Source organism: Lobosporangium transversale (assembly GCF_002105155.1).
Source record: "Lobosporangium transversale strain NRRL 3116 chromosome Unknown BCR41scaffold_9, whole genome shotgun sequence".
Classification (NCBI taxonomy): domain Eukaryota; kingdom Fungi; phylum Mortierellomycota; class Mortierellomycetes; order Mortierellales; family Mortierellaceae; genus Lobosporangium; species Lobosporangium transversale.
The window spans coordinates 634,611-661,079 of record NW_019028987.1 but is presented as its reverse complement, the minus strand read 5'-3'; the positions used below and the strand labels follow the sequence as shown (position 1 = coordinate 661,079).

The 26,469-nt window shown below is 42.3% G+C and overlaps 8 protein-coding genes across 8 annotated transcripts; 2 read left to right on the top strand and 6 right to left on the bottom strand.

Moving 5' to 3' along the window:
* Positions 1 to 316: 316 nt before the first annotated feature.
* BCR41DRAFT_349297 (hypothetical protein) lies at positions 317 to 913 on the bottom strand. The gene is made up of 2 exons (XM_022023441.1): positions 574 to 913; positions 317 to 410 (listed from the first exon to the last, which is right to left on the bottom strand). Exons 1-2 carry the CDS (start codon positions 738 to 740, stop codon positions 338 to 340), a joined length of 240 nt encoding a protein of 79 aa, XP_021883660.1. The 5' UTR covers positions 741 to 913; the 3' UTR covers positions 317 to 337.
* A 261-nt stretch (positions 914 to 1,174) lies between these two features.
* BCR41DRAFT_349296 (hypothetical protein) lies at positions 1,175 to 1,687 on the bottom strand (the record flags this gene model as incomplete). The annotated part of the gene is made up of 1 exon (XM_022023440.1): positions 1,175 to 1,687. A coding segment is annotated over exon 1 (297 nt), but the record flags the coding sequence as incomplete, so codon positions are not given.
* Positions 1,688 to 9,098: 7,411 nt separating this feature from the next.
* BCR41DRAFT_368961 (translation elongation factor) lies at positions 9,099 to 10,481 on the bottom strand (the record flags this gene model as incomplete). The annotated part of the gene is made up of 1 exon (XM_022026421.1): positions 9,099 to 10,481. One exon carries the CDS (start codon positions 10,479 to 10,481, stop codon positions 9,099 to 9,101), a length of 1,383 nt encoding a protein of 460 aa, XP_021883658.1.
* Positions 10,482 to 11,161: 680 nt separating this feature from the next.
* BCR41DRAFT_349285 (hypothetical protein) lies at positions 11,162 to 12,570 on the bottom strand. The gene is made up of 7 exons (XM_022023439.1): positions 12,409 to 12,570; positions 12,162 to 12,184; positions 12,005 to 12,059; positions 11,854 to 11,902; positions 11,727 to 11,749; positions 11,564 to 11,620; positions 11,162 to 11,464 (listed from the first exon to the last, which is right to left on the bottom strand). Exons 1-7 carry the CDS (start codon positions 12,459 to 12,461, stop codon positions 11,293 to 11,295), a joined length of 432 nt encoding a protein of 143 aa, XP_021883657.1. The 5' UTR covers positions 12,462 to 12,570; the 3' UTR covers positions 11,162 to 11,292.
* A 174-nt stretch (positions 12,571 to 12,744) lies between these two features.
* BCR41DRAFT_420390 (hypothetical protein) lies at positions 12,745 to 15,562 on the bottom strand (the record flags this gene model as incomplete). Its single annotated transcript, XM_022029893.1, has 5 exons — positions 12,745 to 13,106; positions 13,513 to 13,857; positions 14,051 to 14,260; positions 14,458 to 14,702; positions 15,493 to 15,562. 5 exons carry the CDS (start codon positions 15,560 to 15,562, stop codon positions 12,885 to 12,887), a joined length of 1,092 nt encoding a protein of 363 aa, XP_021883656.1. The 3' UTR covers positions 12,745 to 12,884.
* A 1,014-nt stretch (positions 15,563 to 16,576) lies between these two features.
* Positions 16,577 to 17,918, bottom strand: BCR41DRAFT_420389 (hypothetical protein; the record flags this gene model as incomplete). The annotated part of the gene is made up of 5 exons (XM_022029892.1): positions 16,577 to 16,855; positions 16,951 to 17,007; positions 17,225 to 17,590; positions 17,700 to 17,759; positions 17,910 to 17,918. The coding sequence occupies 5 exons, from the start codon at positions 17,916 to 17,918 to the stop codon at positions 16,634 to 16,636; spliced, it is 714 nt and encodes a 237-aa protein (XP_021883655.1). The 3' UTR covers positions 16,577 to 16,633.
* Positions 17,919 to 20,820: 2,902 nt separating this feature from the next.
* On the top strand, positions 20,821 to 23,016 carry BCR41DRAFT_368960 (kinase-like domain-containing protein; the record flags this gene model as incomplete). Its single annotated transcript, XM_022026420.1, has 5 exons — positions 20,821 to 20,912; positions 21,029 to 21,241; positions 21,340 to 22,038; positions 22,156 to 22,481; positions 22,568 to 23,016. The coding sequence occupies 5 exons, from the start codon at positions 20,821 to 20,823 to the stop codon at positions 23,014 to 23,016; spliced, it is 1,779 nt and encodes a 592-aa protein (XP_021883654.1).
* A 1,114-nt stretch (positions 23,017 to 24,130) lies between these two features.
* On the top strand, positions 24,131 to 26,083 carry BCR41DRAFT_380368 (stearoyl-CoA desaturase). Its single transcript, XM_022027257.1, has 2 exons — positions 24,131 to 24,619; positions 24,821 to 26,083. Exons 1-2 carry the CDS (start codon positions 24,349 to 24,351, stop codon positions 25,885 to 25,887), a joined length of 1,338 nt encoding a protein of 445 aa, XP_021883653.1. The 5' UTR covers positions 24,131 to 24,348; the 3' UTR covers positions 25,888 to 26,083.
* Positions 26,084 to 26,469: the final 386 nt, after the last annotated feature.

Here is a 26,469-nt window from a genome sequence, read left to right as displayed (position 1 = left end):
TTCAACACCTTCATTACTATTGTATCTAATTCTTCGCATTAAAATTATTTATCCCTCTTTCAATGCTTTCCCTACCTTCACGTACATTATTCCTTTTGCTTCATGTGACAATGTAATGACATCAACCCTCCCTGTGGACGGAAGATGCTTTTGCTTTTAAAGCAACTGACTATTGCCATATTCGGATAATTATGTCCGCTTTCAACAAAGATAAGGAGAAATGGTGGCGACGAGTGAGATTGGGAGAATGACGCTTTTCTCTCATTTTAAGCTCGCTCTTTCTTTCTTTTTTTTTTTTTTTTTTTCCTTTTTTTTCCCTCTTCACTTCTCCGCCTCTTCACTTCTCCACCTCTTTATCTCTCCACCTCTCCACCTCCCCACCTCTTGAAAAGTAAGTCTCGATCGCAGTCCTTTGTCAAATACATTCACACACAAGCACACACGCACACACTTCTTCTGTCTCTCCCTGTGCCTCTTTATGTCATCACCAACTCTCGCTCAGACGCGAGCGTTGCCTTTTCTTGCCGTCACTACTTTATACTAAACTACATACTTTTTGTCTCCGTACTATACCAAAGGCAAAATAACCCCCAAGAGCGGTAAACAGCGAGGAAACGAGGTAAGAGAAAGTAAGGTAAGGAAGGGAAGCGGCAAGCAACCAACAAAAGAAAGAGAAATAAGAAAGAGAAAGGAACACCGAGAAAGAGCGAATGAAAATAAACTAAGGAAGAGAAGCACATAGGAAGAGTAAGCGAAAGCAAATAAGAAAAAAAAAAGAGAGAGAAAGAAAGGGGAAGGGAAAGTCGAGAAAGAACAAACGGAAGCATAGCAAAGAAGTAAAGCGAGGGAAAAGAACAAACAAAAATATATGTAAGAAATGTCGACACCTATAAATGAAAATATGATAAGAAAGAAAAGCAAAAGGGAAAAAAATGTAAGATATGGCAAGGACGGGAAGCACTGAAGAAAAGAAAAGAAAAAAAAAGAAAACAAAAAAGAAATGGAGGCACAAATGAAAGCATAATAAGAAAGAGAAGCACAGAAGGGAAACAAACGAAAGTATAACAAGGAAAACCAAACACACACATACACGCACACACAAAGAGAAACAAAGGAAGCTACAATAAGAAAAGGAAGCTATAATAAGAAAAGGGAGAAAACAAATGAAAACAACGTAAGAAAGCGAAGCATCGAAGGGAAACAAAGGAAAGGATAACTCGAAAGTGAAGCGTCGAAGAGAAGCACATGAAAGTATATTTAAAAAGTGACGAGCCAAGGAAAACAAATGAGGAAGTGAAGCAGCAAAAAAGAAAGCATAACAAGGAAGTGAAGCAGCAAGAAAGAAAGCATAACAAGGAAGTGAAGCAGGGAAGAAAAACAAAGAATAGATAGTAAAAAGGTGAAGTGTCGAGAAAAGCAAATGAAAAAATAACAAGAAAGCGAAGCAATGAAGGAAAGCGTAATAGAACATAACACGAAAGAGATGCGCCCAGGATAACATAGAAAAGAATAACAAAAGTGAAGTACCGAAAAAGAGATGAAAGCATAACAGGAAAGTCAAGCATGGAAGAAAGAAATGAAAGCGTAGCAATCAAGTGAGGCACTGAAGGATAAAATATGGAAGCGTAAAAAGGAAGTGAACCATCAAAGGCTAACAAGAGAGTGAAGCACCAAAGGATAACAAAAAGTAACCATCAAAAGATAACAGGAAATGAACCAGCAAAGAATAACAAGTGAAGCACCAAAGGATAACAGGGAAATGAATCATCAGAGGATAACAAGGAAATGAACCATCAAAGCGCAGCAAGAAAGTGAAGCAGCAAAGAATAATAAAAAAGGAAGTATCAAAGGATAGCAAGAAAGTAGACCGGCAAAGGATAGCAAGAAAGTGAACCAGCAAAGGATAGCAAGAAAGTGAACCAGCAAAGAATAACAAGGAAACGAACTAGCAAAGGATAGCAAGAAAGTAAACCATCAAAGGATAACAAGAGAGAGAACCAGTAAAGGAAAAAATATAATAAGTGTTAAAGGAACACAAACGAAAGCATGACAAGTAGAAAGAAAAACAAGTGAAAGCAAATGAAAATACAGGAAAGAAAGCAAATACCGGAAAGAAGTTTTTTTCTTTATATTTTTTTTTCTTCAAGGGTAAGGGACTGTATAGGGTGGTAGGGTGGACAGTCTCAAGTAAACAAGGCAATTATCAAGAAGTAAATGAAAGTACAAGATAGTGAAGCATCAAAGGATAACCAGTAAGTAAAGCATCAAAGGATAATAAGAAAGTAAACCTTCAAAGGATAATAAGAAAGTGAACCCATCATAGGATAACAAGAAAGTGTACCAGCAAAGGAGAATGAGTCAAAAGATAACAAGTGTTAAAGGAATACAAACGAAAGCATGGCAAGAAAGTAGAAAGAAAAACAAACGGAAGTATAGCAAGGAAGTGAAAGCAAATGAAAATACAGGAAAGAAAGCGAATACCGGAAAGAAGTTTTTTTTATATATATTTTTTTCTTCCTCAAGGGTAAGGGACTGTATAGGGTGGTAGGGTGGACAGTCTCAGGTAAGTAAGGTAAGTACCAAGAAGTCAATGAAAGTAAAAGTAAGAAAAGAAAACACCAAATAACGAAATGCAAAGAAAAAGTAAACGAAAGTACTAACGAAGAAGAGAAGTAGCAGAAAAGGCTAATAAAGTGCGGGACAGGACAAAAAAGCAAGAAAGACTACACCATTGGATGTCCGACCCTGTATCAAAGGCGCGTCTCCAGAACATTTGGACACTCTCGCTTTCGAACACTCGTGAAAAAAAGGCAAGAGTATAATTATATCTGTGAATGTGCTATTATTATTTGATTGATACCTGATTTACATGTTGCTTCATGGGAGCAATCCAGCACTTGCACTAATTATTCTTTCATATCTTTTTACTACTATTATCTTTATAACAATGAGGATGTAAACAAGACCTGCCGCTACCGTATAATTAATGGTATCATAAATAGAGATTTAATGTTTCTACTATAATGAAGTGTTCTTGATTCAGGCCTCATTTCTTGCAGACTTCTGCTTTTGGTGCCTGATGTTTGTTCTTGTTTTCTTTTATCTTGTGAACGAGGCATCTCTTAGATGAATATTATTATACCCGAAGAGAGGCGTCTTTGATGAGAGGACATACAAGAAAGGCAAACCTTCGCCTACGACGGAGTTAAAACACCACCAATCCCTCTTCTGCTGAAATGACTTTCCGCCCAGTGTGGTGTCATGAGAAAAAGTAAATTTATTATTTTAGATCTTTTATTGGCCATAATGGGTACGATCTTTTATTGGCCATAATGGGTACGATCTTCATGCAGTTCTTTAACAGAAGATTGTTGGCATATGCTCTTTTTCAATAGTTCTAGATTCTCGGCGCTGATTGTTTTTGAAATGGGGGCCTTTATGGCTCTAAGATCATCAAGTTGTCATCCCCATAACACGAATCTTTTGACTTGGGCCTCCTCTTGTTCAACAGGAAATGTTCAGAATGTTAACACTCTTGTGGTATTGGAAGAGATGGCAACTGTTATGGTTTGTGGAGTATCCATATAACAACGTTGACATCCATGTTCAGAAAGTGTGAACGACAATAAACATGTGAAACACGGAAACAACCAAAGCTGTATTTTTCTCTTACAGGTGATCTACGAAATGAAGTGGTCCATTGTATGGTGAGCATCTTCGTTTGAGGCAAGATATTCCTTGCAGTGATATACATGAGACGGATATAGTTTTTTACTATCATGTCAACATTTTCATTTCTCTATTTCAGAAAAAAAAGAAAACTCATGTTGGTATGCTTAGTACATCAGTACGATACACTGCTTATATTCATTCTACCAGGCCCTGAATTGAGCGTATACATCACAAGTATCAAAGTAACTACGAGTACAGTATCTCAAAGTTTTTCAAAGAAGATATCGCTATTCAAGGATGTCTACTTGGCAGACCTGTTTTCCCATCTGAAGTTTTGTCTCACAGATGCTAGTCTTTGTTCGTTCTCGTCCTCTATTCTCCTGTCAATAATTATGAAGTCTTGTAGTTTTTCACAGCACATGATCATAGAAGAAAATATGGAGATGAGAATTCGATTTACAAACTCGATAGTATCACTATCTAATGAAGAGCAGGCTCATTACAACCTGGGGCTTCATACGGTCCGCAAAGAAAGCGGAAAGAGCGGAGCGCTGAACACTGCTGTCTTTGGACCCTGACTTTTTTGCTCAATCCTTTTTAGCTGGCCAAGTTGAATAATATAACGACTTAGGCTTATTATACGAGAGCCGGGACCATATATATCCCCCTCCCCCCTTTTCTCTCTCATTCTTGCTTTTCTTTCTTCATGTACTGGCTCACTATCAAGATACGGATCCACTTGGTAGCATTACTGTCATTGGATCGTAGCTGGCCATCGCGATCAAAAAGCTTGGTGAACCTTTCTTTGTTGGATGTCAACAAGTTCAACAGAAGCCCCTGTGCTTCTCATCAACACAAGATTGTCCTCAGTAAACGAGATACGGGAGTTTTTATAAATAAAACAAGAAATAGAGGCCAAATAACACTAGGTAGATTGCCAAGCAAACCATGTGGGTGTTCTTCGACAGCTAGGCTATCAGAACATATTTGCACGAGCCCGTGCATCCATTTACGAACTCATCTTGGAAAAGGGATACTATTCAGCAAGGATTAATCTATTTGGCAGCCTATTTTTGGGGGCAGCCAGCTTACTTCACACACTTAGATGGCAGCTGGGCTGCCAAATAATGTTTTGCAAAACTAATTTGAAAAGGTTAATTGGCCACACACTACGTCTTGTTGCACTCATCATGTAATTACAAATATTAGTGTTTGTCAGAAAGAGTAAAACCCATATGAATAAGTTGCGCTTCGATGCCTGTTAGCGGCTTCGGATGGAGCGACGACAATTGGACTTGAAATGAGTGACTTTGCTTATAGCACCAAGGTATCAACATGTCCATAAAGAAACACTCCGTTATAGTTTTTTTTTTTTATTTCCACGGGAGGAGCAGTGTAAATAAGGTGTGTACGGGATCGTGCAAAAACTTTTTTTTATGAGGGTGCTATTTGGCAGCTGGGCTGCCAAAGAGAGTTTTCAAAACTGATCATATTTGGTAATTGGATTAATCTAGGCTCGTTCCCAGCCCCTTCACTTTAGGTGACTCAAAAAGGAAATGGAATTTCCTGTCACCTTTATAAAGTGAAGAGGGATGGGAACGAGCCTAGGCTGCCAAATAGATTAATCCAAAAAATAATTTGCCCCGAAGGGCTATCCACTCAAGATATACGTGTCATCCTTGTGCAGGGGCCATGCTAATCTTCTCTGTATCGTTCCATTTTTAGAATATGTAGCGCATAAGCGACTACAACAGCTAGTGCACTATTTGTTCTATTATATAGTCTATGAATTTCGAAGAAATAATTTATGGGACTAAACGTGTTTCCTTTACCAAAATTTAAGAACAAAAGATCACAGTAGTCACAAATACAGCCAAAGTGAGAATTACCCTGACGCTCTAAATTATATCCTTATGATTCTATTAGTCACCTCTTACTGATGATGGGGCGACTCAAGCCATAGTCTTTGACAAGAAAATAACTTCGCTTCAACTTTTTTTTTTTTTTTTTTTTTTTTTTTATTTTATTTTTTTTGTTTTTATCTTTCTCAACCGTAATTGCAAATCGCCAGAAGAGGGCCACAAGATACCTTGGTTCGATGGAAGATTTACATGGCTATAGGCTCGAGGTCAGCTATCTTGATAGAGCAAAAGACAACGGATTGCCCAAGGAAGAACGCTCTTAAAGAGATAGGTGCTGGCCAGAAATGGAGGCAGTAGAGAAGGAAATAAGTAAATTAAAGGAGGCGATTGAAGACAATGACCAAGGGATAGGAGCATAAGAGAAGGAAATACACGACCGGAAGTACAAAATCGGAAGGATGGAGAGTTAGCAGAGGAAGACAATCAAAGCCTTCAAGCCGAGTCGGAAAAACGCTTGCGTGCCTCCCAAATCTAGCAATAAAGCTCCATGTAGGCAAATGTGAAAGGCAAAAAACTCACACCTTAGCGAAGGAGAGCAACCCCTCATTGCCTCGAGCTACGTAAGCTTGAAAAAGCCTCAGGCAGAAGTCGTCTCGACTAGAGATTCAGCCCTGAGGAGAACTGTTTATTCGGGTGTAAGTCCACACACCATCAGGGACGCATATGCAGGCAATGTTCGGAAGATTTGCGAGGCAAACATTCTCGACACAGCTCATTGATTGAGGCTATTTACTTCAGACCTTCGCCAAGATGTCGCCGTCAAGAACCTTAGTGGCGCTGCTGTCACAATTGACTGCCTCCACGAGAAAATCCGAGAGCCATAGCCAAAGAAATATCATATTTCTAGTAAAGAGACGATCCATAAAATCATTTTCAATTTGAGGATACATCAAAAAACGAGTAACTTGGCACAGATCAGGTGTGATTACATTAAGTAGTGGTGCTCGGAAGAATCCAAGGACGTAATGTTAGTATGTCTTGATACATACGAAATCAAAAATGCTGTGGAAGAAACTAATTCTTTTTAATCCACTCCTTCATAAATTTACCCTTAGCACAATTACAACGCTTACTCCCATTTAAATGGGAGTCGTAGGTGTATCCCCACTTCTTGAAAAAACAGATATTGTGTTCTTATCCGTAATTTAGCTTTTGGACTTCTGACAACAAGTTTGTGACAAGGGATTATAATGCTCCAGAACTAATTCAAAAACCTGTACCGATTTCTAGTACGAAGAAGCGAAGAACTAATTTCAGATGAAGATGGTACAAACAAGATACAAAAGATTGTTGATCAAGGGAAACCGAAAAAAGCGGAAGGGTGGTTCAAATAACGAGTACAAAGAAGGTTTTGCGAAATAGTGCTTCTGGAATATTAAGTCAACAGCAAGATGTGGGAGGCCAGAGTGCTGGGAACACCGGAAGCAAGAAGGGGCACAAAAGGATCCTTGAAAATATAGTCGCAAACGTGGTAAATAAGAATTTTAAGATTGTTATTTTTAATAGAGGCAGACTTCATGTCTCCAAGGTGGACTAAATAACAACTACACCGATGGAACTTGTGTCGAGGAGCTTATCAAATTACCATCCATGGAATGACGAAACTCAATACGGATTGATAGTATGTGGAGCCATGGTGACATTCAACCACTGTCATGTTCGATCATCCATCTGTCATGCTAGAATCGGATATCAATTCGTAGCAAAAGAAGTTTAAGATATTGAGGAAGATAATAACTCGTTTTTCTCGGTTTATGTAAAAAGGCTCTACACCGGGACCGAAAGCGAAACAAGTAATGCCTGGGATCTGGGTGTTGAATAGGATGAACAAGTAGCTGCATCGTTCAGACTTGCCACAAACAAAAAAATCAGATATTATAAGGACAGATTAAAGACTACGCGCAATGTGAGGTTCCAGCCTATTCTCAAATCCTTGCAGACATGGTCAGATGCTACATTCGGGCATTCGTTTCCGATCTTAAGAATAGGGTATGTTATTAGTTTACGCTCTAACGAAATCATTGCATAACTTAATACTCACGTAGCAAAAACTCCATTTTCCCTTGGGCCATAAAACACGCAAATTTGCATATTTAGCTTTCATCAACTCATAGGCAGGTCAGATCTAGTTCCTATGCTTCCTACTAGCAGAAAACAACTGACCATTGACTTCTGATCACCTACACGAAGCCATAATTATGGTACATGGAAGCAATGCCAGTGTCCCGACCCCACAACCCAACATAGTACAATAAAAAGAATCAAGATACTCCATCCACATCCCAAACAAGTCCTCCTGACTATTCCATAAAGTCCGAACTGAAGTCCCTTCAAACCCTAATTCCTGGTGAGAGATATCTGTCACAAGAGTTTCCGGACCAATCTAGCCATGTCGTCCTTGCCATCAACCCCGGCATTTAGAGCAACTCAACTGCTGTCATTGTAGACATCCTCCTGCCTCAAGCGCTGATACAAAATCTGCCATATTCCAAAAGTTATCACAGTTGGAACGGCCAATGACAGACCATGATATTAAGACACCAAATGAAGCTCAAACAATTTGAGAAGGTTGAGAGTATGATAAGCATCATTGACATATAAGAAAAGCCCTCCCATAGACCGCGACAAGCTAAAGGGCTAGCAATAAAAGATCCCCAGACAATCCTACAAAGACCATCCAATCTCCGTTATCTTCCTTGAAGAACGTTCAAGATCATTTTATGGCTTGCCATAGTCAAGAATTGAAGATATAGAAAGGAACAAGGAGAGAAGGCTGAAGCTAGATGAGCAAAGGGTAAATGTTGAGAAGTGAAAGTCAATAAGAGAAGGCCCATGGTTGTCATCGGCGATGGTAATTTCAAGGGTAGGAAAGATGTGGATGAAGACTACAAAGTTTACCTCGACCCGAAAAAACCAAGCAACGTATTTCGATATTTTTCTGCATTGAATAACTTCTATACGTTGGCCGCGGGCAAGGGAATTATGTCAGTCGTGTTGACGGATCAGGACCTCGATAAATATTTTGTTGCATGAGACAAAAAGGTCGATCTGTCATTTGCCCAAATTGTACGTCCACGGCATGATAAAAAAAGGCTTTCAGTGCGATCGTGACCACAATACTGGTCAGAACATGGTCAGAACAGTCTTTTAGTGGATAAAAGGATTTCAGTGATCTATCGCGTTAGATAGAGGGCTTGCTAAAGCAAGAAGCGCTCTCTGTAAAAAAATATAGTTCTGAGGTTCATGACAAACAAAACATTTCCAGAGCTAAAAGAAGGTTGTGGGATATTCCATAGTTGCAAACCTCATAAGAACCGCGGAATAGACCGCAAATTTGCATTTATAGAATATCATCAGTGCCTGAAAGTACCTGAAAATTGAAACATCCTTCAATAGACTCCGTAGGAGCAAAATTCACTTTAAAAAAACAGATTTATTGAAACAAAAGTTACTCTTTTGGAGATGATTTTCATATGGAACACTGAAGTAATACTTTGACGCAATTTACTTCTTGCCGCCAGCCTTCTGAGCAGCCTTGGTAACCTTGCCACCCTTACCATCAGTCTTCTCAACAGACTTGATGACACCGACAGCGACGGTCTGACGCATATCACGGACGGCGAAACGTCCAAGAGGAGGGTACTCCTGGAAAGTCTCAACACAGAGAGGCTTAGAGGGAACCATCTTGACGATGGCAGCATCACCAGACTTGATGAACTTGGGGAACTCCTCAGTGGCCTTACCGGTACGGCGATCAATCTTCTCAAGAATCTCGGAGAACTTGCAAGCAATGTGGGCAGTGTGGCAGTCCAAAACGGGAGCATATCCGTTCGAGATCTGACCAGGGTGGTTCAAGACGATAACCTGAGCGTTGAAGGAAGCAGCCTCCTTGGCGGGGTCGTTCTTGGAGTCAGAGCAGACGTTACCACGGCGAATATCCTTGACAGAGACGTTCTTGACGTTGAATCCGACGTTATCACCGGGAATACCCTCAGTAAGGACTTCGTGGTGCATTTCGACGGACTTGACTTCAGTGGTGACATTGGTGGGAGCGAAGGTGACAACCATACCGGCCTTAATGATACCGGTCTCAACACGACCGACTGGGACTGTTCCGATACCACCGATCTTGTAGACATCCTGAAGAGGAAGACGAAGAGGCTTATCGGTAGGGCGAGCTGGAGGCTCAATGGCATCGATAGCGTCCAAAAGAGTCCTACCCTTGACTTCACCACCCTTGGTCTCCTTGACCCATCCCTTGTACCAGGGCATGTTGACGGACTCCTCCAACATGTTGTCTCCGTGCCAGCCAGAAATGGGGACGAAGGCAACAGCCTTGGGGTTGTAACCGACCTTCTTGACGAAGGTAGAGACTTCCTTGACGATTTCCTCGAAACGCTCCTTGTTCCATTTGGTGGAGTCCATCTTGTTGATGGCAACAATAAGCTGCTTGACACCAAGGGTGAAGGCAAGGAGAGCGTGCTCACGGGTCTGACCTTCCTTGGAAATACCAGCCTCGAACTCACCGGTACCAGCGGCAATAATGAGAATGGCGCAGTCAGCCTGAGAGGTACCAGTAATCATGTTCTTGATGAAGTCACGATGTCCGGGAGCGTCAATGACGGTAACGTAGTATTTGGGGGTCTCGAACTTCCAGAGGGCAATATCGATGGTAATACCACGCTCACGCTCAGCCTTGAGCTTGTCAAGAACCCAGGCGTACTTGAAGGAACCCTTTCCAAGCTCGGCGGCTTCCTTCTCGAACTTCTCAATGGTACGCTTGTCGATACCACCGCACTTGTAGATCAAATGACCTGTGGTGGTGGACTTGCCAGAATCGACGTGTCCAATAACGACGACGTTAACGTGAGTCTTCTCTTTTCCCATTCTAGTGAAAGAGAAAAAATCATGTTAGAAAATGTTGTCTAGTTTTTCAATAAGAGTATATGCTCGAAGGTTATAGAAGACTAAAGAAATTCAATGAAGCTGAGAGCAAAGCCGCAGTTAAAAAAAAAAAAAAAAAAAAAAAAAGAATCGCCTGCGCGGGGCAACGAAAAACACTGACAATTGCTGCCGTCGTCAGCGTCAGCAGAGAGTGTCTACCCTCTTCGTGCAAGTTCAGAAATCCTGGATATTAAGTGGGGTTACAAGACTTTGAACAGACTAAGTTGGTCAGTTGCCAACTACCATAAAGTCAAACTTTTAGAGTAGTTGTAACTTGAGAGGATGATTCTGACAAGCAGAACACAGAAATGGGTGTGGATTGATGGATAGAATCAACGGATGGATGGATGGATGGATGGGATGTAGCAGAGCAAGGGCGATGGATGCATGGGATGTGCCTCCATCCATCAATATCTTTTATACAAACAGACTTACTTGTATAAAAAGTTTCAAGTGAAAGGGTGGAAATCAAATCCTGGCCAGCGAGAGAATATTTAATAGTGTCGAGCCCCTTAATACAGCAAATTGATATCTTGGAGCATGATTTTACAGGCCAGACACGCTAAAGGGCACCAACAATATGATCACAGCATGCAGGTATCTTTTGCTGTGTTATCTCTATTCTGTCAAAAGCTGATGTTTTTATTTTTACTTTTACAAACATACGTCTAGCATCCCAGAGCAGCGATGGAGACATTAGTGAGCACCACTGGATAAGAAGTAATATTATTTGTTTGTTTACTCTAAGGAAATCCTATACGATGGTGGACACACCGGTGCCTCCTGTAATGGTGCTAGAGGCGGGAGTTTGATGGCGGAGAGCGGCAATAGTATAAGAGACAGCTCCACCAGTCAAGAGCAGCGCAGAGACGATCTGAAGAGTACGTCCACCAATGCCGAAAGCGAGCCACATGATAATAGCAAATCTGAATGATAGGAACATGAATAAAAGATGATCACAAAGCAAGTTTACATGTTGGTGTAACTTAAACCAAGGCTCTCGTTGAAACGTCAACTCCACTTACACAACATAGCCTGCTGCTCGAAAGTACGAGTTCTGGAATTGAGTCAAGAAATTGTCACTACATCAACAAGAAGACAGAAACAAAAAAAGATGTTACAAGTGGGTTTTTAACTCCACAGTTATCAAGTATTCCAAACGTGTCCATTTATCACTGAATGACCTACAACTTGGCACTAGTGGGACAGCACTAAGGTAAAAGGATATGTTAAAAAAATAAAAGGTATCAGTCCCACTTTTATTCAATCTGAAGTGCAACAGCAATCATAGTTAAACAAAATTTTGCTCTCTCACCTTAAGACAAAAAGGGATTTCAATGAAGACAAGTAGGAAGGCCATGATCCTGGTTGCCAATAGTGATGTGAACAAGATGTGGTTTCAATCAGAGAAAAACAAACATTTAGGGACAAATTTGGCCACTCCCCACTCATTACATATGACTTACCATCCCAAGATGGACCATAGGATGTGGAAACTTAAAAAGCTGAAAAGAATGAGCGCTATTGGAGAGCAGATAGTTGTGATAGATTAGTTCTATTCTATTGAGATTAATGTAAAATATCCTTTTATCAATTGTGGTTAGCTATGCTTGTTCAGCTTACAAACGATTGAGAAGAGGCCAAACCTAGAGTATCAAATGAAGTGGCGTGCCAACGGTTAGTAAAGGTATTATAAAGAGACTCAGTGGTATTTACAAACCTAAATTTGCTAGCCCCCTTCCTCTCATCAGGAGATGCGACTATGTACATAAAGTTCACGCTGACAATGTCCTTGAGTTGAAACCGTTGTTAAAATGACCTTTTACACGACAGAATTCATTTAATACGATTCAGGGGTTTGTCAACTTGCCATTGCCCATAGAGAGAAAAGTTTCCTGAGCGGAATTCGTCAACAAGACCCATTTTTTAGTGTTCCGTTAATGAATAATGAGAGAAAACTTGTAATTAGAGAGCGAAAATGAGAAGAGAGCGGGTAGGAGAAAGAAAGAGAAACAAAAAAAAGTTTCCACGCTGCGGCGATGAGAGTGGGCGTGGTTGCTGGTTTTTTAGCGTATTGTGAGCAAGTGCAGCACAATCTTGACCCTATTACGTCACCGAGGGGGTAATTAGGCAACCGCGCTGCATCTAAATTAGTGTGCTTGCAAACACAAATGGCTATCTAACTATTTAACCAACTTCTTGCACCCCCCTCTTTGATCCGCCTTTTGCTATGATACAAAGATGCCACGGCCCGACGTTGTGCTCTGACCTAAACTCGACTCTGCGCCTGTGCTTGTGCTTGTCGCTGGTGGCGCCTTTCGTTACATCCAGAGATACTGTCCATTCTCATCCACAGGCTAAAGATAGAGTGGTCATTGTTGTCTCCCCAGTCTCCATCTTCCTACGCTTCCCTTTGTCCTCCTTAGCGGTGTTTTTGGTTCCGCTCTCCTTCATCCTCGCCTTTTCTTTGTCTTTCTTGGTGGCAGCCTTAGACTTGGTCTCGACTCCCCTACGCTTCCCTCCGCCCTTTTCAGCGTCGCTGTAAGAGTTTTGGGAGACTTCATTAAACTAGGTGAGTGGAAATTTTTTATTGACAAGAGTTGACTCTTCTTCCTATCTAGGGTTTCCTACATTTATACTGTAATGAAAGATAATCGTAGAAATATCTAGAAATGTATATGGAAGTTGTCTAGAAGGTATAGGCGAAGTATGGCCTTGTCAATGGACGTCATTCTTTCAAGATAGAACCCATGACAGTCGCTCTCGGTGGCCCTCTCTCTCTCTTCCTTCCTTTCCCTTTGTGCTTTTTACTCTTCTTGGGCCTCCTATTCTTCCTCTTCTTTTTTGCCCTGCCTTTTTTTTATGTTTCATCCTCTTGTTCATCTTCTTCTTCCTTCTCCTGTTCCTCTTTTTACTCTTTTGCTTCATCTTTTCCCTCTTATGTCGATTCTTCTCTCGCTTTACAAGGTCGTACTCTTCTGGCAACAACGCACATGCACCAACGACCAACGACGTATGCTTGGCCAAGGTCCAGGCCTAGGATCTTGATCCGGTTGGCATCGCATCCCCAAAGGTCGACCACGTCCTGTATAGTCTTGACGACGTTTCGGACCTCAGTGAGGTAATAGTCTGTACCGCCTACTGTGCTCGTGATGCCATTTGGTAGCCATTTACTAGCAAGCCTCCTGTACTTGACGCAGTTAAACTCCTTCATTTTGAACGCCAGCAACTGAAGTGTGTGACCGTCGATCCGAATACTGCCGCGTAGCACGTATCCACTTTCGTTGTAAACTTTTGGGTCGAAGTCCTCGCTTGAAAACTGATATCAGTGCGTTTTCATTTCTCCCATGTTCATCAACCACGCCTTGTGCCTGAACCCTCTGCGACCATGGTTTGGCCCATTCCTTCCAATATCTGATATCAGCACCGTGGCCAATGTCCCTGGTGCCTCATCCTCCGAACAAAGCGGCGATATCGGTTAGTGCGGATATCGCAGTTTCTTTACGATATACTCCATCAAACCCTGCTTGTGCCACAGGAGCTAAAAGGGCCTCCTCTGAGATAGTTATGAAGCCATCTCTAAGTCGACTAAGTGGCATTATGGTACGGCCACTTCTCGTGATACTGTTCAATCGTATAAAGTTTTCAATAGCACTTCTGCCCTCATCGATGTCAACCAATGACAAAAGGGGAAGGATACCCTTGTTTCTAAGGACCTTGGTCTATATAAATATTGTATACAGACTAGCTTAGTAGGGTGTAGGAAGTTGGCAATATGTGCAAGCCTTTAACGTTTGAAGCATCTTTACTTTCTTTGAAGCTCAACGCAACCATGCCGAAAAGGCCTTTTGATTTCGGAGCAAAGTTGACTGGGTGCTGACCAAACTAAAGGCATGCTCGAGAGCGGCCTCTAATCGACTGTGCTGGTATAGATTGGGCTGTCAGGGGTCAAATTAAGGGCATTCAACTTCTGGGTAAACTTGCTCAGCAATCGACCATTTGCGGTCTTTTGGCTGAACGTTCTGCTGTACAAGTAGCGCAGGAACATTGCTATAAATCCGACCTGGCCGAGCCGTGGTGTTTCGCCACCATCCTCGCCAACGTCTTGAAATTCTTCTGAAGCGTCCTCCTCTTGAGCTTCTTCGCCGGCAAACGTCGTAGCTTCTTATACCGAAATGCGAGGGCAGATACAGTCCAAGATTTCTCGATCCGCATCGGCCACAGGACCCGAGGTAACTGCTTCTACAGTCCTCCAAAAAACTGTTAGCATGTTTCAGTAATTTTTGGTTTCCCCTCAATATCTTCATACCTTGCCATTTTACTGAGGCTATGTTACTACCGTATATTCTCGGGTATTATATGTAGTCTTCCAGAAAATTCTAGGTCTCGCTGATTTATTGTTATGGCTGGAAGGCTCTAGAAAGTTGACAAGTCCATTATAGCACTTTTTCGAAAAAATATAAATGCTATCCTCATCCGCTCTATAAGAGCTATTCCAAAGCTATATTCATCATCAAACATACCACACAACTGTTAAGGCTCCTACCTCTCACCATATAGCCTTTAACTGAGCATGAAGACATTATCATCTCAGACAGTCAAGGATGCGATGACCATGCTGAGACAAGGGAAATCCGTCCGCGAAGTGTCCCGTGCTCTCCATATCTCTACTTTTTCCGCATCCAAAATCGCTCAAAGGGACAAAGCAAGTATTTCACGCTCCAAAAGAGGTCGTCCTTCGAATGTTACCAAGAGAACAAAGACCTTACTAGCTCGTTATTTTGACATAGGAAAACATTTAACCTTAAGGAACGGACAGCACTCCCTCAAATCGACACAGGGGGTATAGGTTCATACAGAGAGCGGCTGAGATTACCTTGCACAGGGGAGCTTGAAAGAATATGTGAAGCGAAAGAAGCATGATCTCACTGCGGATCAAATTGCCGCGCGGTACCAGTTCGCAAAAGAGCACTTGAACTGGTCCGTCGAAGACTGGATAACGTGATGTTCTCTGATGAGGTCATTATCAGCAGGATAGGGCCCCTTGGAAGGCAATATTGCTTCAAGAGACCCAGAAGCAAGCGAATATTGGCACACCAGGTCCAAAAGAAAAAGCAAGGTGGCGGCGGCAAGATTATGATCTGGGGTTGTGTGACCTTTTATGGCCTAGGCGATGCAAGCTGGCTCCAAGGAGGGCTAGACTCAGTAGCATACCTCGTTGTCCTAAAAGACTATGTATTCCGATCATGGGACTGGTATAACATAGATCCAGCTAAGTATATTTCAACAAGACAACGCTAGGGTCCACACGGCCCACACCGCGATGAGATATATGAAGAAGCCAAGATGAAAGTGCTGAAATGGCCTGCAAATTCTTCTGATTTCAACGTAATAGAAAACATCTGGGCGCATGTCAAGAGAGAACTAGAAGGCTATCCAACAGCGCCGAAATCACTCGAAGAACTATGGGACCGCTTCTAAGACATATAGTCCAATATTGATGTAGAAGAGGTCCAAGGGCTGTATGAAAGCATGACCAGGAGGATAAGGAACCTCTACGGCAACAAGGGAGGTTACATAGACTATTGAGGAGGAAATATAGTTTTATGGGGGTGCTTTCAAAAAAGTGTTAGGAGCAACGCTTAGTTGCGGCTTAGATTAGTCACGGGCCCGGGTGATATATCAGATTATATTCAGGCGAAATGGAAGAGATAACAGAGAAAAACTTAAAAACTGACAAACATGCTAACACTTTTTTGGAGAACTGTATATACTGCCCAAGCAGTTGCTGGCCCGTCCTTTTTATTATTGCAGCGAGGCCCACAACGTGACGAACTTGCTCTAGTACGCTAGCTTCACTCCAACGCTTTGCCCTTCAAGTGTACGACTGACGTTGGCGTTTAGAGAACCGGCTGTCAGTGCCACCTAAGGGTGTTCGAACTGCATCTTCCTAACAAGGTCTTTCTTTTTCATGCTATCGATCCTCTCGACAGAAGTCAATTTTGCGATTTTCTTTTTTTTTTTTTTTTGGGCTTAGGGGCAGAGGGCAAAGGAGGAGGTTCCACTTTCCACTTTTTCCATGTATACTTCTTCATCTATTCTGGCGACGCGTGCTTGATAATACGCTCGCGCGTCTTGAACGAATACCGTGGTCGCTGTGTTCGGGGCTCCGTAGCCTGGAAACGGTTGTAAGCTTGCTTGGGATGGCCCCGGAACCTGGATTGATGGTCCCCAGAGCCAGCTGAGCCCGCTCCAGCACTGGCCTTAACCCTTTGCTGACGAAGCTCCTTGTTCTTTTCGAACATGGCACGAAGTTTCTGGAATCGATCAAGCAGACTAACCAGTTCTTGGTCATATCATTGAGACTCTTGGAACGGGACTGTTGATGGAGTTGCGACCTGCCCGCGAACACCTTCAGTGGGACTGCATAGGTGCGCACACCCTTATTTCGACGCATGATACTGCTATCCTGTTTATACAGATTGACAAGATGACGTACAGATCCTTTTTTTTTTAAAAAAAAAAAAAAAAAAAAAAAATTAGTATATCACACTATCATAAATGTAGATAAAGAAAAGAGACTATACAGATTAATAATTACCAAGTGTGCCATCGAGCCCTTTCAGGGTGCTCAGATTAGCCTTGCATGTCAACGATGGGTTGTCATGCTATTCGTTTCGCGTGACAACCCCCAAGGCCGTGAGCTGTGCTCTGGAGGGCTCGAGATGCTTGAGTATATCATCCAAATCATATTCAAGGATGTTATAGCTCGAAATTGTCCTCCAAATGGTCTTAACACTCTTGTATGCAAGCAGATCACTGTCTGTCGTGACGACGATGTCACCTTCTTGGCATTTTCTTGCGATCTGCAATTCCGGCTCAGTTAGGGAACGAACGACGGTCCAACCATTCGAATCCACGTAAGTGGCAAACGCAGCCTTGTCTTCTTCCCTCCAATGAAAGGCCCCCAAGAGATTCTTGTCTATGCTCTTGAAGAGGGCTTTTCGGGTAGCTTGCTTCCTTTTGACCCTCACTTCGAACTGCCCGATGAACTTGGTCGCTTGAGCCAAAGCTTTCGCGCACAACTCTTGTCTTTTGTCATTAGTTGCCTGCTTTCTAGGCAGGATTCCCCATCGAGATAAAGGACGAAGCTTGCTTTACAAGCAATCCCGAGATCCTCCGTTCTAGGATGGTATGGGCCGTGTCGCGCAAGTGTGAGGTCTAGGCAGAGCAAATGGTGATGAAGAAAACTGCCTGGACGTCAACTCTTTGCTTATTCAGATCAAGTGCAAGCAAACGAGAAGCAATATTCGAGCGGCTGATGAAAATTGGATCGTATCCTTTCTCCTCTAAAAGCGGCCATAGTCCTACGATTCCCATGTTGAAGATTTTGATAGTTGGATAATAATATGGAAAGTGTGGAAATGTCAGAAAAAAAAACAGTGGATAAAGTTGAAGGTTTGAATGAAAAAAAAGATAAAAATATCGAAATCACAAAGGCCTTTTTATACAGTGAATGACAAGCAAGAAAGATGGTAACAGGCGCGAAGCAGTTGAGCCGATCTGATGACTGTTCTCATCTGCTGTTTGTAGAACAAATATTGTGCTTTGTTCTTTTTAATCAATTATGTGGATCTGCTTAATCCAACTCCCCCTACGATGTATATTCACAATATTATAAGGTGCGAGTCCTCCCTCTGCACTATCTTCCTCAAATCTTCCTCAACTCTTCTCTCCATGTTGTAGATCAACCACGAGATGGTGATTGGTTATTTGGTGAAACTCCTAACCACCTAATATTTTAAGCTTCTGTCTTAGCGTAGACGCGTCACTTCCTTTACACATTCCTGTAGTTAATTTTAATTTTTTCAACATCTCATACATACCCATTTACCCTTCTCTCCTACTTGATTCAAAGAATCCAAATGGTTGACTCTGTCAGTATATTGATTGTGGGTAGATAAATGTGCACTCATACATATAGAGTCAAGTTATCACTTTTTATGACTCTGAAGTTGGTAATCGAAGCTATGTAACATTAGGCGAACCCATGTAAAAAAGAAGGGCACAGCTGCAACCGTCTTGAACAGATGAGAAGATCTTCATCCTCCAATAAGGATGCTGGTGGGGCGGCCTTTTTGGTCTACTCGGCTGTTACTTCTGCACTTTGTGGATCTTTTCTCTATTTTGTACCACACCACGTTAAGTACTAATGGCACTTGTGATTCTTCTATTCGCTTTGAACGAAATTCTATGGATGTTTCTCTTTGTTGTAGAATTTGCACATGAGCACTCTTTGTTGATACCTCCACCTCCACATAAAAAGCACCACTATTTTATATATTATACTTCTGTGCGGGACGGAGGGAAGTTTTGTGTGCTGAAAAAACACCCGAATTTTTTGACCTTTGGTTTCCTCTCGTTACACACAGATATTTTCGTATACTGGCGTGTCTTTTGTTTCGACCGGTTTTTCCAGATGTGGTGATACAAGCTAAATTTACAGAACGGTGCAAAATAACCACCAAGGACAGCAAGTATTAGTTTCTTCTATGGGAATACACCTCCGTCTCATCCCTTCATTCCTTTGTATCGACTCGTTCGGAAGGGGCTGAGAAGGTATCATATGCTATTTCATCTTCGCTATATCCTCAGATGAAAATATATATAAAACCGTTCGTGGTAGCGCTGAGGATATGACCACAAGCTGAGATATTTTCTGAAGCCTGGTAAGTTAAGGAGATCAAGAGTTGTTTATTATGGTTACTAGGCGAGAGCCTTTTATTAGATCCCGCCATGGCCGTCATTAATTAATCTGGTATTAGCCTTTTGGGTGCACCTCCAAGCCCCAGGACGTAACAAAAGAATATAGCCTGGAGGGAATATGAATATCAGCTAGAAGCACTTCTTAAAGCCATCCCTCTATGTGCGCGTGGAATTACCAACACATGGAAACCGATAAATTCTTGGAGTTGTGGGGCCAGAACTTTAAAGAAGCTTGTTCGGGATAACAAAAAAGCCACGCCAGTCGATTGTGTCTTTAAAACGTGCCTTTGAGCGTGCAACTCTTTCATGTCAAGGAAGGTGCACGGCTTACTCTCTGACAATACGAAAAGGATAGAAAAGCGGAGACTTTGGCACTCAATTTAAATGCCGCAAAAGCATGTAGTTTACCAACTAAGGTTTATGAGCGATGCTCTAACGATTGCTAACCCTTCAGTTTATAGTCAAATCGTTTTCTACACTAAGATAAGAGTACTCTGTTGATGTGGACAAAGGTGGCAATGTCCTTCTTTCTTGTTTACGCCCTAACTATGACAGGAATAAAATGCCTTGCAAGCGCATATACATATGTGGTGTCAAGGATCTATGACGACTTTGATGTTCAACACGGCATTAGTCTCCCCGCGCGTTGAATCCGACTCGGGGAACCCTCTCGAAAGGATTATCTCGCCAGCTATACTGCATCAACTGAACCAAAGAGGGAAAGGAAAGAAGAGAGAGAGAAGAGGTCACCGCTTGAGCGTTGTGTTCGAAGAGCATGAAGAAGGATTTAAGACCTGTGGAAGGGGTTGGGCGATATAGCATATAATAGGCAAAAAAGAAGGTGCACATCGAAGGATATGCAAGACTCAGTAGCAGATCTGAGTAATGTAATCAATACACTGATAGCAGGAGGCGTTCAAGAGTGAATAAACTGTGCGAAAAGACAGAAAGAGCAATAAATCAGTTGACCTCTTTGTTTTTGGGCCTAGATTGTGCGACCCCGTTTTTAGCTTATTACGCGTTGCCAAAAGAGTGGGAATTAACGTCATTGTCCTCAGCAGTCACGATAAACATTTTATTTTATTTTTCGATTGACAAGTGTTTGTTGAATGGACTTCCTCTCATCTTTGCCACTTCTGTGCCAACATTTCATCCATAGCTTCCATTCAAACGGTCAACCCTTCTTTGCTTACATCTTCTGAATACCTGCTTTATAAATCTGACGCTCGATGGACAAGCGACGACAAGGTAACATGGAATGGCCCGAGGAGTCTACGGCAACAGTGAACACACACCACAACAGAGGAAAAGGCTTTCCTGAGATGGGACACAGTGCTCTTTGTGGACCTACATAAAAGCTCGGGCACTGATGTGCTCGCCATTCTCATATATAATCATAGCCGTGCTCAACGCCAAAAAGACAACGGCACAAAAGAAGAAGAATGCCCCGCGAAAGACCCTGAATACAAATAATCACATGTCGACGAATACAACAGGGCCACAGACTACGATAAAGATGTCGCCAACTCAAAACATCCCCGCTGCTTTTGATGACGAAGCCATGCCTATATCGAATGGGAATGCGGCTCTTCTCGATACTTCTGCGCTGTAAGTTATTCGATTGTGGTCAGGAAGCTCCAAGATCCGTGCTTAACTGACTGATCTAGTCGCTAGAATTCTCATCTTGTCATTTCATATCTTATCTCCTGTTTTGTTAATCATAGGCCTCAGCAATCCAAGCAGCCATCAGCCCAGGAGCATGAGCAAGACGACAAATTTTCACTTTATTCTGACGAGGAAGAAGACATGGAAGACTATAAAAGAGGAGGTTACCATTACATCTCAGTTGGAGATGTGTTTCATGAAGGGCGTTATGTGACTCTCCGTAAGCTCGGATGGGGCCATTTTTCCACTGTCTGGCTAGCAAGGGACACAGTGTAGGTTATGGAGCTCCTCGAAGTGGTTCCTAGACACGGTGTCCATATTTGTACTAGTCATTAATCTATTATGATGAGTACTGTTCATAAACGCTTAGTGAAAACCGCCATGTTGCACTTAAGGTTGTCAAGTCAGCATCTCACTACACAGAGACGGCAATTGATGAGATCAAGCTTCTCGAGCGTGTCGTTCAGGCGAATCCTGACTCTCCAGGCAGAAAATATGTTGTGGAGTTATTGGATCATTTTATGCATCGTGGACCTAATGGTCTACATGTTTGCATGGTGTTTGAGGTATTGGGCGAAAATTTGTTGAGTGTGATTAAGCGCTATCGCCATCGAGGCATCCCAATCCATCTTGTCCGACAAATTATTCACCAGGTGCTGATGGGTCTCGATTATATGCACAGAGAATGTGGCATTATTCACACTGATTTGAAGCCAGAGAATGTCCTTGTTTGCGTCGAAGATGTGGAGCAAGTAGTTAAAGGGCTCATTGGAGATATGGACTATTCGGATCCTACAGCAATTGGCAAGGCAAGCCGCTCGGGCAAAGCTAAGATAGTGGAAAGCAAACCATTGATGCATAGCGTTCGAAGTCCTCAAGGAAACAGTACTGGCTCCCGTACGACTGCTCCAGGAACAGCCCTGTCCACACCTTACAACACTTTGACAAAAAACCAAAAAAAGAAATTACGTCAAAAGCTGAACAAACAAGGTGGTCAACTAACGAGTGCTGAAGAGACTGAGGAGACTGAGGAGACTGAGGAAAACGGCACAGACAAGCCTATGGCAACGTGAGTAATCTTAGCGGATAAAGTTTTTTCTGAGTACTTACTGTCACTTCTAATTTACATAAGCGCCGTATTGACGACTATCAGCTAACATTTGGTCCTCGCGCCTCTTTATCTTAGAACGAATCTAGAAAGAACCATGAGTGATATCAAGTTGGACACAAAAGCGGATATAGATAGCTATTCAAAAGATTGTAGTTCCACGGAGGTAGTGACACCTAGGACTATCAATGTCAAGATTGCGGATTTGGGTAACGCATGCTGGGAAGATCATCATTTTACAAATGACATTCAGACACGGCAATATCGGTCACCAGAGGTCATTCTTGGCGCCAAATGGGGCCCAAGTACGGATGTTTGGAGCGTGGCATGCATGGCATTTGAGCTAATCACGAGCGATTATCTTTTTGATCCTCAAAGTGGTAGCTCATATAATAAGGATGATGGTAAGGTTACATCCCCCCTTTTTTTCCCTTCATTTTTGCGTGATATTTTATAATCTAATATCTGTACTTGCTTTACTCATGAACAGATCATATGGCTCAAATTATCGAGCTAATGGGTAACTTTCCCAAGAAACTGGCTTTAAGCGGAAAATATTCGCAAGAACTCTTCAATCGTAAGGGAGAGCTTCGTCACATTCATAAGCTGCGCATGTGGCCGTTACAGGATGTACTGCATGAAAAGTACCTTATGCCCAGACCCGAGGCCGATTTTTTGGCAGATTTCCTTTGCAAGATGCTGTCCTTGGATCCTATGCAGCGTGCATCAGCTCAGGAGATGACACAGCATCCATGGCTGTTTGTGAAGGACGATATCATGGGCGACGAAGTCGCAAATGATACCACCAACTCGACGGAGGACCAGGGTAAGCAATATCTTGAACGGTCGGCTAAACTGGAGGCAGCGATGGACGCAGACGAGGCGATTGAGCAGAGTGTATTTGGTGATGGCGATGGCATGGATGAGGCTGAGAATTGAAAGCATGGAGGATATTGAATAATAAAAAGTGATCAAGAAGATAGAGAATGGGATAACTATTCATGGGTATCCTCTTATGTCATGCACAGCAGCCAACGAATGCATCTATCATATACACAGCATATTCACGCGCAGATCGATTATACAGATATATATTTTACGTATTGGCCTTGAATTACTAAAAGTAGGAAAATTTAGTGGGTGACTAAACGTCCCAAAAATAATTATTCATCATAAATTCTCCAAACCCCAAAAATTTTGTGGTTGCACAATAACCTTGACAAAGCATAAATGGAATCCCCAGGTCCTGTGAATTGTGCGGAGATAATTGTTGTCAAACAAGACAAATTAGGGCACCTGTAATATTTATAATATCTATACTGAGGGTGGGGTGTCCAGATGTCCTTAACAGCCTCAAGATGCATCCATCGCCGAAGATCAACCCAGCACTATGCATGGAACTATATTTAATTGATTTATTATTCTTTTATTATTATATTCATTTATAACATTTTATTGGTCCTATGCACTGTATGAGAGGTTTATTGAATATTGTCAGCGATATAACGTAGGAAGATGATGCTTCGTAAAGATGTCTTCTGTTTTACACAGGTATGCAAATAAAAATGAATAAGACTCCGCGATCCATTAAAGAAAAGGGTGACAGGATATTAGAATATAGTGCTTATTATCTGTTCTAGAGAGGGATAAGGTGGGCGATTCAGCGATTGAGGAGTTGATCACTGACAAAATGTTCTCAAGAACTCAGGATAAGACAGCGGATAGCAATATATGATATATTTATTCATAGCGTAAAGTGGAAGCTTTGTGTGTAAGAAGAAACACGAGTCAGTTTAATTGTGCTGAACAAGCACGAAACAATCCCCACGCTCACACATCGGAACCACATCATAGTTCGCTTTCCTGTCAAAAGGCCAAGACAAATGGTTAGATTAAAGAACTGTAGTGACTATTGACATTATATACCGTCCTAAAGTTGCGCAACTATTTCACTGCAACAAATGGATCATCGATCCAACAGTTTTTTTTATGGGGCGCAATCACCACAAAGATAAAAAAAAAAAAGCGTATATAAGCCAAAGTGAACATCCCTCGTCTCTTCCTATCTTTATTCACTTCTTTCATCTTCTCATCCTTCTCTGTTGGAAACACCCTGTCTCGGTTTCAAGCTCTCTGCTTATTTGTCAACTCTACTACTAAGAATACGCCAAAAACCCTCAGAGTCTTACTGCTATCCCATCCCCGCCTACTTATCTACACAAATACACATTACGTACAGTTAGCCAAATCTGCTATTAATAATATCTAGCCATGGCGACTCCCCTTCCACCCGCCTTTTTTATTCCAGCAACACAGACTGAAAGCCGCAGAGATCCATTGAAGCATGAGGAGCTTCCTCCCCTGTTCCCTGAGAAAATCACCATCTTCAACGTCTGGAAGTATCTCGATTACAAGCACGTCATCGGTCTAGGTTTGACGCCCTTGATTGCCCTATATGGTCTCTTGACCACTGAGATCCAGCGAAAGACATTGGTTTGGTCCATCATCTACTATTATGCCACAGGCCTTGGTATCACAGCAGGCAAGTTCATGTATACATCTTTCATTTAAAGGCTTTCGAAATGTTGAAATTGAGTTCAAATCTGTTGGGGGTCTGAGCACATCTTCGCTTAGATAATTTTTTTTGCCTCTATTAATCAACTTTTTTTTTTTTTTTTTTTTTTTTCTTCTGATCCCTTGCATAAAACTAATAAACAATCACTGGACATTCAAACACCAACAGGATACCATCGATTATGGGCGCACCGTGCATACAACGCAGGACCGGCTATGAGCTTTGTGCTCGCTTTACTTGGCGCTGGCGCGGTCGAGGGATCCATTCAGTGGTGGTCGCGTGGACATCGTGCTCACCATAGATGGACTGACACCGAGAAGGATCCGTACAGTGCTCACCGTGGTCTCTTCTTCTCACATATTGGCTGGATGTTGATCAAGCGTCCAGGATGGAAGATCGGCCACGCTGATGTCGATGATCTTAAGAAAAACAAATTGGTTCAATGGCAGCATAAAAACTATATTCCTCTTGTCTTGTTTATGGGTATCATTTTCCCCACTGCCGTTGCAGGACTCGGTTGGGGTGACTGGCGTGGAGGCTACTTCTTTGCTGCTATCTTACGTCTTGTCTTTGTCCACCATGCTACCTTCTGTGTTAACTCACTCGCCCACTGGCTTGGTGAAGGACCCTTTGATGATCGTCACTCACCTCGCGATCACTTCATCACAGCCTTTGTCACACTCGGTGAAGGGTATCACAATTTCCATCACCAGTTCCCTCAGGATTACCGCAATGCCATCCGCTTTTACCAGTACGACCCTACCAAATGGGTTATTGCTATCTGCGCCTTTCTAGGTCTTGCTTCACACCTCAAGACATTCCCTGAGAATGAGGTTCAGAAGGGCAAGCTTCATATGATTGAGAAGAAGGTCCAGGAAAAGAAGAGCAAGCTGCAGTGGGGCACTCCTATTTCTGAGCTTCCTGTTATGAGCTTTGAGGACTTCCAGGATGTCTGCAAGAATGGAGGCAAGAAATGGATCTTGCTCGAGGGCGTTGTCTACGATGTCGCCGACTTTATTTCTGAACACCCTGGCGGCCCTAAGTACTTGAATATGGCAATCGGCAAGGACATGACGGCTGCATTCAATGGCGGCATGTATGATCATAGCAATGCTGCTCGTAACCTGCTTAGTTTGATGCGAGTTGCTGTTGTCGAATATGGCGGCGAGGTTGAAGCCCAGAAGAAGAACCCATCAATGCCTATCTATGGTAGTGACCATATCAAGGCAGAGTAAATTGTCTCCAATATTGATTTTTCTCCTTTTTTCTTAACACTATACCTTACTTTTCTCTCTTTTTTTTTCTTTTAAGAAAAGAGCTCCTTGACGCTATCCATAAGTGCGTTATGCAATTTTGTACATCATAACTATTCCTATATACACACGCATCTGTTTAATAAAAAACATTGCTACGTTGAAGCAACTCAAACCTACTTTTGTTTACGACACTGATAATATGAAAAATTATAAATGGACGTGGCAGGCAGCAGCCCTCCTGGAGGCGCAGAGCCATTAAAGGATGGGTGAGGCTTAACTTTTTCGAAAGTAAGATAGCAGATCGGCAATCATTATTGTCGTAGTAACAAGAAGAGATCGTCGTGTTGTGACTCGATGCTGATGTGAGCGATGCCTTGCAATGTAGATGCTATTGCTTCCTGCAAGATCCTATCATAAGATGAGCGTGTGTCCACCTAACGCTGGCGATAGTGACCCATTCGTGAAGACATACAAAACAAAAGATACAGATAGTCAAGATGGCCTAAATACAAGGGAGTAAAGGGTGTTTGGGAATGGAATAAGGAACTTTCAGTTAGGTAC

Bases quoted from the DNA above. Each gene is read 5' to 3' on its own strand.
- BCR41DRAFT_380368 (XM_022027257.1), top strand. From the start codon at position 24,349: ATGGCGACTCCCCTTCCACCCGCCTTTTTTATTCCAGCAACACAGACT. The intron at 24,620-24,820 runs GCAAGTTCATGT...AAACACCAACAG, and splicing joins AGGCCTTGGTATCACAGCAG to GATACCATCGATTATGGGCG.
- BCR41DRAFT_349297 (XM_022023441.1), bottom strand. From the start codon at position 740: ATGTGCTTCTCTTCCTTAGTTTATTTTCATTCGCTCTTTCTCGGTGTT. The intron at 411-573 runs GTATAGTACGGA...TATTTGACAAAG, and splicing joins TGGGGGTTATTTTGCCTTTG to GACTGCGATCGAGACTTACT.
- BCR41DRAFT_349285 (XM_022023439.1), bottom strand. From the start codon at position 12,461: ATGGGTCTTGTTGACGAATTCCGCTCAGGAAACTTTTCTCTCTATGGG. The intron at 12,060-12,161 runs GTAAGCTGAACA...GCTCTCCAATAG, and splicing joins TGGCCTCTTCTCAATCGTTT to CGCTCATTCTTTTCAGCTTT. The intron at 11,750-11,853 runs GTGAGAGAGCAA...CTTTTACCTTAG, and splicing joins AAATCCCTTTTTGTCTTAAG to TGCTGTCCCACTAGTGCCAA.